Source organism: Syngnathoides biaculeatus, chromosome 15, assembly GCF_019802595.1.
Source record: "Syngnathoides biaculeatus isolate LvHL_M chromosome 15, ASM1980259v1, whole genome shotgun sequence".
NCBI lineage: Eukaryota > Metazoa > Chordata > Actinopteri > Syngnathiformes > Syngnathidae > Syngnathoides > Syngnathoides biaculeatus.
This window is the reverse complement of record NC_084654.1, coordinates 22,132,671-22,143,346: the sequence shown is the minus strand read 5'-3', so window position 1 is coordinate 22,143,346 and position 10,676 is coordinate 22,132,671. Positions and strand designations below refer to the sequence as shown.

The following is a 10,676-nucleotide window of genomic DNA, read 5'->3' as shown; positions in this document are numbered from 1 at the left end:
ACCTGCGTCTCACACCGCCGCCGCTGCCGTGTCGCGCATTTATTGTCCAGGTGCAACACGACAACATGCGTCCGCCACGCGCCGCAGTCGTCTTTTCGGGACCTCGGAAGGATGGAAACTAAGCAATGAGGTCGGATCGACCTTGAGGAGGGGAGCTTCCAAAGACCCCCCCCCCCCCCACACCCCAGCGTACCCCTACCCCAGAATGCCGCGTTAATCTGCTTTGCACAGTACCGACTCGGCTCTACTCGTTCGGCCGAGTTAGGGGTGTGTTGTTTTCGAGCCGCATTGAAAGCATCGCTTCGAAAAAAGCCACAAAAACGATAACGCCGCTGCATTTCACGCAGAGTCACACTAACAGGAAATCCGCCACGTTAATCAGATCGTGCGCTGCTATCAATTCAGCTTCTGATAACTGCGAGAAACGCATCGGGTTGAGCGCACCAGACGGACCGAGCCGTGAGAAATGAGAAGTTGCGGAAAAGTTTCACCGGATTGAAAGCATTAAGTTAAAAAAAACCAAAAAAACGCACCTCGATACTGTCGTCGGGTCAAGCTAGGCTAACAGGAAGCTGCGAGAAACGCAATCAGCTGCATCGAGACATGGAAATTGGCAGTTATGAAATCTTTTTTTTTTTTTTTTATAAAAATAGGTCGCTTTGCTCAGTTCTACTTTGAAAACTGCGAAAAGACATCGCTTTGATCGAGTCATGCTAACGGGAAACTACGTAGTTTTAAACGTGTCAAGCCAGACTAACGGAAGACTAAAAAACCTCCCACATTGAACGTATTTTTCAGATTAAAACCTTTAAAAAACATGCATAAAAAGTTCTTTTTGACAGAATAATTTCATGCTAACGGAAAACTGTGAGAACATGAATGGGAAGTTGTGAAAAAAATGGTCGGATTTCAACCAACTCTTGATAAATTGCAACAAACCCGTCGCAAAAAAGCGGATCTTTCAGATCAAGTCACAAGAACAGCTAAATGAAATAAAAATAAAAAACACATTGATGACCGGTGGATCTAGCTACGCTTACCAGATCGAACTATGCTAACAGGAAACTCCCAAAATAAAACTCGGGGGGAAAAGGAACCGTGGAAAAGCAAGACGATGATCACATCGGTTGGATTGGGTCAGGCTAACGGCTAACAGCGAAAGACCCGCCTTGTTGAAACCGTTGATTTTGTTCCAGCCACGACAATAGGAAATTGGGGAGAGGAGGGGGACACACCCCCTGGAACGTACCGATCAGATCATGCCGTTCTAACAGTATCTGATGAAAACCCGCCCTCATTGGAGTGTGGAATCGGTTGAAACTGCGAGGAAATCGAATCATGCTAAAAGGAAACTGGAAAAACACAAATATTGTTCTATTTTAGCCATGCTAATAGGAAATTGCAACAGAAAAAGAAAAAACCTACAAGTGATGCATCAGAGCACATCGTTGTGTCCTATATTTACTTCTAGTCGTAAGGAGCACCGGAAAGCAGAGCACCGCAGCAAAATGGAGACTGCGGCGCGGCGACAGGCTATGCTAACATTAGCACGAGCAGAGCAGAGTCGGTACCGTGCAGTGGCAAAAGTGACTTGACTCCCCCCCACCCTTGCTGCCTTTGAAACGTGGGTCACTTGAATCTGGCACACCCCCCGTTTGCTCCCGCCCCCTTCCCGCCTCCGTTATTTTCACGCGAGTGTCCGCATGCGGCGAGTCACCTTGGATTCGCAACCTCGCTGAATCGCGCCGGCTCGAGTCTGTTCGGGGTGCGCCGGGATAAACAAAAAGGAAATGGCAGGTGAGATAGCGAAAATAAACAAGTATATATATATATATATATATATATATATGTATATATAAAGAGAGAGCGAGAGAGCGAGAGAGAGTGAGAGAGAGAGGATGTCCTAATTAAGGGGGAACTCGAAGGGTTTGAACCAGATAATCTTACATAACCTCGTTAGGGAGGACACAGCATTTGATACTGAGAAGATGAAGAGGAGGAGGACGAGGAGGAGGAGTATGACGTGCCCTCCAGGGTTTCGAGCTAAACCAATTCCCAGCCTTCATCAGGGGGAGGCGTGAGACGTGAGGGAATACGAGGTGATGCTGATGTCTACTTCTTGTACGCCACCCCTAGCGAGCGGTTAGCACGTCTGCCTCACAGCTCGGAGGTCCTCGGTACAGATCTCGGGCTTTCTTGAAGGGAGGGACCTCTGCGTAAATTGTACCAAGGTGTGAATGCGATCATAAATGGTCGTTCGTCTGGATGTGGCCTTGGATTGGCCGGCGACCAGGCCAGGGCGGGACCCGCCTATCCTACGGTTCCCTAACGGCTGCATCAAAACACACTCACGGCGAAAGTCTGGTCGAGAACCGCCTCATTGAAGGCTTCTGTCAGATCAGGAAAAGTAAAGTTGAAACTGAAGAACGAATCGAACACCATCATCACCACATCGAGTCAGATCAAACCTCCCAAACGAGGAACTCGGAACTCTTGCCAAGTTGACGCCATCACAAGACTCAAACCGCACTATCATCAATCCGGGACGACCGCGAACTAGCTTGTTTAAATCCGTTTTTTTTTTTTTTACCTTTATATGATCAAATTATAGTTGCAAGTTTAACGGGAACAATTTGTGTGAGCTACGTTAGTGTCGTTTAAGGGGGGGGGGGGGGCAAAGTGAAAAGACCCCACAACGGCAATAAATAAATCCGGGATTTGGATGAGCGTCTGACCGCAAAAAAGGGGCCAACCCGCCTCAACCCGCCCAAACGATTCCATCGAAAGTCGCTCGTAACTTCTAAAATAATCCCAATGGCAGACGTGTGAACCGCCGCCAGACCCACTTGGACAGACTGCATGACTATTTTCCAACAATACATTAAAAAATATTTTATTTGTGGAATGTGAGATGCTGTTGAAAGGAAAGTGCCTGGAACAAAAGATTTTCCATGGATGCCAACACACATCAACGAGGGAATTTAGGTTCCTCCCCGGGATTGAGGACGCTCAGAGTCCATGAGTGACAGGGACCCAAAAAAAAAAAAATACTACAGTTGTACCTTGACTTCTGGGTTTTATTGGTTCCGTGACCAAATACTTTTGTACCCATTTAAACAAATGAATGACATATTTGTTTTTCCTGTATTGCAGATGAGCCATTCCAGGTGTATGTAAACATCGCAACCGACACCTAAAAGATATTACCCCCTCCCCCACCCAAAAACGACCGCAGCATCGGGATTCATGGAGTCGCTCGAAACCGCCGCAAGCTCTCCGGAAAGTCGGGAAAGAGACGCCGCACCCCAAAAATGCGCACCTGAGGCAGCCAAGATAAGCAGAAGTTCATCGGTGGAAATGGAGGGCAAAGGGTGGCACCAGAACCTGCACGAGGGCCTGGCCAGAGAGACGTGCGGTCCTAAAAAGGCACCCAACTCAGGGAAGTCACTGACCTATGAAGATTTGACATCCCAAAACCAAGACACCGAAGCATCGTCGTTTTCACTGCTGGCCGCCAAAACCGCTGGGAGACTGAGGAAGTCCCCCAGTTCACCTGAACAACAGAGTTGCTATTCAGGGACGGAGCCGCACTCCGACGCCGGCGGTAAGTCCGAGCCCAAACCGCAGAAGACTGGCAAGTACGTTTGCGATTACTGCGGAAGGGCGTGCGCCAAACCCAGCGTGCTCAAGAAACACATCCGCTCGCACACCGGGGAGCGGCCTTACCCGTGCGTCCCCTGCGGGTTCTCCTTCAAAACCAAGAGCAATTTGTACAAACACAGAAAGTCCCACGCTCACTCGGTCAAAGCCGGAACGTCGCCGTTCCCTCACAACGTCAACGTGGACCAGGGGTCCTTCGAGGGCGAAGGGGAGTTATTCTCCGACGCCGAGCAGAGCACGGACACGGACGAGGATGCGTTCGGTGACCCGCTGCTGCTGCTGGACTCTCCGGCGGAGGCGTCGGATCACACCGCCGTCAAAGTGCTCAACCTCATTTCTCACAAAAAGGCAGCCGCGATGTCAATGTCGGCTCAGGACAGCTCATCCCACCCCCCGGAAATCAATGCCCCTCCTGCCGCAGCTGCCGAAGCTAACTGTGCAATTCAATCTTGCACGATTAAACAAAGGCTCGCGCTTCGGCTGTCGGAAAAGAGGAGCAGCGACTCGGAACACAATCTGTCCCTTCCAAGTCAATCGAGCAAAGGCAGCACGGATTCCGGCTACTTCTCCCGGTCTGAAAGTGCCGAGCACCAGACCAGCCCACCAAATGCTAACGCCAAAACCTACCAGGAAATTATGTTTGGGAAGTGTTACAGGCCCAGCCCCAAGCAGACCGCACCGTACGCGGGCTGCACCGGAGACTCCGGGGATGTGGCGAGATACTCAGAGAAAGCGGTTTCCCGCGTTTTCACCCAAGAAAAGGACACAGTCGAATCAATCAGAATTAATACAAAGTCCTTCACGAGGGAAGAGGTGAAAGAGGCGCAATTCGACAGCGCCTCCGACACGGGAACCCTCCTCAGGAGCAACTCCATGCCCACATCGTCGGCCGTTAGCCTTACCATGCCCCAGGCTCTCCGGGGCAGCCACTCGTTCGATGAGAGAACCGGCAACGCGGGCATGAGGAGACTCCGGCGGCAAGCTGCTTTTGAGCTGCCATCCCACGAGGGCCACGTGGAAAGCGACGGCCACGGGAAAGCAAGCGAGATGTCACCCGCCGCACCGGAGATGGACAATTACCCGCCGAGCGTAAACCTGCACAGGCACGCTATGGAGCTGGCGACGCGGAAGCGTCGGAAAGAAAAGCGTGAAGAGGAGGATTTGCCGCATCAGTATGAGGTTCATCACGAACAGTGTGAAGAAATGTTTGACTCGGGAAAGGATTTTGAGCCGAAGCTAGTCAGTCACGGTGCGGTCGGCGTCGCGAAAGGACGTTTGGGTACGCAGCTGGACAGGAGCGACATGGACAAATCAGTCGGCCCTGAAATGTGTACCCGAAAAAAATTAGGAAACGTCATTTCCGTTATCCAGCACACAAACTTCATCAACAGGCCCCACGCCGAGCAGTCAGATTCTTACAAAAGTGTCAGGCGACGGCAGGACGCTTTCTCCTCATTTCAGCCCATGGAGGAGTCGTTCGAGGGGGACGGGGGTGATGGCACGCTGAGGCAGTCCTTTCAGTTGGGCGCCAAACTGGTGCGGCAGCCCAACATCCAAGTACCGGAAATCAGGGTCACTGTGGAGCCCGACAGTCCAGAAAAAGCTCCGGATGTGCCGGCGAAGGAGCCGGAGAAGCACGTGGAAGAGTTTCAGTGGCCGCAACGGAGTGAAACTCTAGCCCAGTTCCCTCCCGAAAAACTCCCCCCGAAGAAGAAAAGGTTGCGGCTGGCCGACATCGAGCACTCCTCGGGGGACTCCAGTTTCGAGTCGGCCTGCACCAGCCTCTCACGCAGCCCCAGTCAGGACAGCAATTTATCTTACAGCTCTGCGTTCTCCTTTGACAGGGAGGAGAGCCTGAAGCCAGTTTCCCCGGCCAGGCAGGATGAATTTGGCAAGCCCCTCGAGCTCTTAGCTGTGCCGGGAAGCGGCCACTCGCTCTCCGTCCTCCATCAGCGTCAGCAGCATGAAATGAGACGCTCTTCCTCGGAGCAGGCGCCTTGCAACTTGCGCAAGGAGTTCCCAGAGGTACGGAGTGTGTCATTTGACTATGGAAGCCTCTCTCCAACATCCAAAGTTAGACCTGGGGACCAGGCAAAGGAGGGACGGCGGGGGAACTTGGTGCGCCAGGAGTCCCTGAGCATGGACACCGAAGTCTCCCATGTGCAAATGTTTTGCAGCGGTGCCACCTCTTCGTCACTGCCCATCTTTTCCACAGGGAACGCACTCCCTCAGCCGCCGCATCCCGGCTTGCTAGTCCCCGTAAGAATCCAGACTCTCGTGCCGAGCTATGGCAGCCTCACATACACGTCGGTGTCACAAATCTTTGACAATCACTATGACAGAGTTAGCCCCGCGTTAGTCGCCTCTCAGAAGCGACCCGCCAAGCACACGCTCTCTGTCGAAGCCCTGGACCTGTCCTCGGCCAAACTCAAGACTGGTATCCCCCTGTCCCTCACCTCCCGGACCATCTCCACCACCAACGCGTCCAGCGGCGGCGCAAACAAACGCATGCTCTCGCCTGCCAGCAGCCTAGACCTCTTCATGGAGGTCAAGCAGCAAAAGCGCGTGAAGGAGGAAAGGATGTTCGGGCAAATTGTAGCAGAGCTCAGCGCTGTGGAGTTGGGAAAGTGCCACCTGGAGGATGATTCACACAGGAGCAAGTTTATCACGCTTCAAAAACTGACCGGCGACCGCAGCATGGAGTCGCCTATGGAGAGCAGCTTCTTGGATACCAGCTCGCCCCCGTATCTGAAAGAACCTGGCACGGACAAAGCGGCGCAGATGGACACGGGGGCACAGCCGCTTTGCGCCCGAGACATCTCGCTCTCAGAAGCCGAGCATCGGAAGACGCCGTCTGCCTTTCCGAGTCTTCGTACGGCGACGGGGGTGAGCTGGTGCTATCTCAGCTACACCAAGCCGAGCTGCTCACACCACTTCGAAGGGGGTGGCGGAGCTGCCTTCTCCTCCGTCTACGCCACCTGGCACGTCAGTTCCCGCAATCCCAATCTGCCGGAGTTGAGCACCAGCGTCGCACTGGCCCTGCTTCACTCCAGGCAGAAGGCGGGCAAGTCGATCTACTCGATGGCTGCCATGTGCCAGCCCGGAAATGGGAAACTGGTTTCGTCCCTGGTCCTGTGGCGGCAGACGTTTGAACAGGTGAGGAGGTTTTTGCACTGCGGGCTTTGGACCCCAGGGATCTGCTCGTGAGGGTGGGACAAGTCAAATCAAAGAATTAGGTCTTGCACAAACCTAATTATATTTTTTATGTTTTGGGATTCGTCTCAGTCTTTTAGTTCTTTTAATACACAAGAAAGAAAGCGAGGGTTGTCGGCAGCAGCGCGGTGCACTTCATGTTTGCCGTTGTCGGTGACCGGCCGGGTCACGTTACAGCCGGCGTGTTAACAATACGTTTGCTGGTCCTAATCAGCTGCAGAAGAAAGCGGAGCCCAAAGAGGTTGAGGCCAACCCGAGCAAGAAGGCCAAAGACGCCGGCTTCAGACTGAAGGCTGCCAAGGAAGAGTGGAAGGAGAGGGAGGCGTCAAATACCCAAACGGCTCCGACGCGGATCAAGATCTTCGAGGGCGGGTCAGTAAACCAGCCTGAGGAGCTTTGCCACAGTTTTGAAGTACTCTCTGCTCACTTTTTTTTTTTTTTTTGGGGGGGGGGGGGGCGGCGGTGTTTTCAGGTACAAATCCAACGAAGACTACGTGTACGTCCGCGGTCGCGGCCGCGGGAAGTACATTTGCGAGGAATGCGGCATCCGCTGCAAGAAGCCCAGCATGCTGAAGAAACACATCCGAACCCATACGGACGTCAGGCCCTACATCTGCAAGGTCTGCAACTTTGCATTCAAAACGAAAGGTGAGGTCACCGGTCCCCGAAAAGTCGGGAAAAACTGGAAATACCAATACTGGCATGAATAGGTAATAATAGATTATCCGAACTCCTCTTGCTAGCACTTCTTTTTCTTTCGGTTTGTCCCGTCAGGGGTCGTCACAGCGTGAACGGATATTTGTTTGGCGCTGTTCTACGCCGGATGCACTTCCTGACGCAACCCCTCTGGCATTTAGCCACGGGAGAGAAGCTTACAGGACCTGGTATTCCCAGGCGGTCTCCCATCCAAGTAGTAACCAGGGCCAAACCCGCTTAGCTTCCGAGATCTGACGAGATCGGGCGCTCTCAGGGTAGCGTGGCCGTAAACCCTCCTCCTCTTGCTAGCACAATAAATACATAAAGTCTATTTAGTCATCTAGTAATATTTGAAACAGTTAAAAATATGTTTCTCGGGGCTCCTCTTGCAAAGACAGTGGATACCGTTGTAACTCTGCAGAACACCGTTAAAATGGTTTGTCACAGTCAAACTAAGAAGTTTGGAACAGAACAAGAACAGTCGAGAATTTGAAAAGAATGCGCAACACTTACCAGGTGTCTTAACATGCCTTCATCAAATGATGCCTAAGAGACAATTTGGTCCAAAAATTAGAAGACTGGTATTTGTATTGATTCAAGAATCCTCTTTTGTGCGGAAAGTCTGGAAAGTGGAGCGGAAACGTGCGTGAAAATGCGGCAGCAACGGAATGCCATTGGGTCCGTTTCTATTTCGGGCTTCTACACCATCAGGTCTTCATTTTGTCTTTCTGCGGAATGCTCGTTCGCTCGCGTCGGGCAAAAGTTGAGGACAAACCCTTTTCTTTATCTTCCCGAAAAGGGAACCTGACCAAGCACATGAAGTCAAAGGCGCACATGAAGAAGTGTCTGGAGCTCGGCGTCTCAGTGACGATGGATGAGACAGAAATACAGGAACACGGTAAGAACACGTGTTTCAACGTGACTTGGAGTACTTTAAAAGTGGTTGGCTCCAATATGCTAAGGGAACGTCTTTGTCCTTTTAAGTAGACGAGACGCCCCAAGAATCCAAGGCGGAGGCGGCGGTCTCGGCCAAACATCAGTTCTCCGACGCCGAATACTCGGACGGGATGGACGAAGACGCGGACGACGTCGACGAAGACGAGGACGAGGACGACGACTACGAGGGCGACTCCACCCCCAAGCTGCGCTCCAGGAGCACCAGTCCGCAACCGGGCGGAGGCGTCACGTCGCTGCCGGTCACCGTCACCGTCTCCGGGAGGTGGCCAGGCTCGGACCAGAGAGACAAGACCATGGAGGATGACTCACTGAGCATTCTGTCTCCGGATCAGGCCGGCTTCCTCTTCGACCCTTATTCTTCATGCCTCCTGTCGCCAGGCTGGGAGTCCCCCATCCGGGAACCGTCCCCCTCCCGCCTGCGATACCCGTCCCCGAGGAGGGAGCTGTCCCCGCGGGGTCGCTGCTCTCCCAGATGGGACGCCTCCCCGCTGAGGCCCGGTTCGCCCGGTTTCTCGCACCTGTCTCCTCCTGTCGCGCCGGAGCGAACCACGTCTCCCGGGGCGGAGATGGCCGGGAAGCGGGACTCGGCGATGCGGGGCAGGCAGCGGGTCGTCCTGAGGGCTGTGTCGCCGCGCCGGGGAGGGTCTCACCAGCAGCGAGGCGGCGGCGACAAGTGCAGACAGCACCCCAAGATGGACACGGCTCAGCAACAAGGAGCCTTTGAGATGGAACTGGTATGTAGTCTGCTACGACATTCACATTTTCAACCTCGTATTTCTTAAATTAAAAAAATGGCCCAATTTCTTGTAACATTCAACTTTAGCATTCAGCTGACAACGTGCAGTTTCTTTCGCTTTGAACTCATAAAATTGGGGGTGGGGGGTGGGGGGGAGGTGGTTGGCGCGCACACACTGGCAAGTGTTGCTGCTGCCGTCTTGTATTGAATGTGACTGACATCAAACATCAAACGTTTACGTGCCCACTCGGGGTTTTTTTTTGGCTTACTGCCTCTTTTGCGGCTCTGAAACTACTTCTGCAGTTGGAAAACTGCTTGGGGCAGGATAAACTGGGAACAGGGACACTGGCTAGTGTCACCGATCCCTCTTGTATGGGGTCTCCCATACTTTGGGATTCTGAACAATTTTCTTCGATTTCAATGTGTTTCTACTGTTCTTCCATTGTGTGCCCCCCCCCAGGAGCATCGGAGCATCACCAGCCTTCCCGCCGCCGTCGGTGGTCCCCACCAGAACCTCCTGAGCCACCTCCCTCTCCACTCGCAACAGCCGGCCTTTACCCTGCTTCCCGTCGTTCCCGTCGGAGGATCCCTCCGGGCGCTGCCGCCTTCCCCGGCCTCCTCCGACGTTCCGCCGAGCCCCCCGGGCGAGGAGGGAGCGACCCACGCGGCCCCCGACATGGCCGAGGAGGACCAGGGAAGTCTGGATTCGGGCGTCAGGGACGGCGGGCAGGAGGAGAACGTCCAAACATGCTTGAAAGCCATCGCCTCGCTCAAGATCAACACGGAAGACCCACATTAGAGACCTTGGGCCGCCACCCACTCGTCGGGGTCCCGACTTTGGCAATATGACGACGAAACTTCTTCACGGCAAGAAATCCTGCTCTTCTCTTTGGACTGGCTCACTCAAGACCAACATGGAGGGACCCTCATTGGACAAGAGCCCCCCCAGCTGGGGACCTCGGGGCGCCACCCACTTGTTTGGTTCCCAAGACTTGGCTTCTTGGCTTCTTTGGACTGGACGAGCAAAGGGAAATCCGATTATTAACTGTTCTATATCATCACTGGGTGCAGGTGCAATATGAAGAGATCTTCTGTACGACGCTAATATGCCTTTTGTTTGACATAGCAGTTTGCATACGATTGCACATAAATTATATTTATAGATTTACTGTACCAAAAAAAAAAAAAATGCCCTTTTACGTATTAACACTCCCACCTTCTTCTTCTTAGATGCGTGTATTTTAATGTACGTGTACTTTGCGAATAGACTGTTGTCTCATGTACTCATATCGAGGTGTGATGCAGTAGTGCGGTAATTATTTATATTTAAAATTTTCAAAACACGGCAGGCGGACGACGAGACGGTCCAAAATCTGAAGCGACTTGCGCGACGAGGGTCTGTGCCTTTTTTATT

The 10,676-nt window shown here is 52.9% G+C and overlaps 1 protein-coding gene and 1 pseudogene across 1 annotated transcript; one reads left to right on the top strand and one right to left on the bottom strand.

The window, feature by feature from the left end:
- Positions 1–1,676: 1,676 nt before the first annotated feature.
- hivep2b (HIVEP zinc finger 2b) lies at positions 1,677–10,400 on the top strand. The gene is made up of 7 exons (XM_061843900.1): positions 1,677–1,797; positions 3,154–6,816; positions 7,088–7,245; positions 7,346–7,521; positions 8,369–8,467; positions 8,557–9,260; positions 9,723–10,400. Exons 2-7 carry the CDS (start codon positions 3,247–3,249, stop codon positions 10,059–10,061), a joined length of 5,046 nt encoding a protein of 1,681 aa, XP_061699884.1. The 5' UTR covers positions 1,677–1,797; positions 3,154–3,246; the 3' UTR covers positions 10,062–10,400.
- On the bottom strand, positions 7,743–7,861 carry LOC133513856 (5S ribosomal RNA; annotated as a pseudogene).
- Positions 10,401–10,676: the final 276 nt, after the last annotated feature.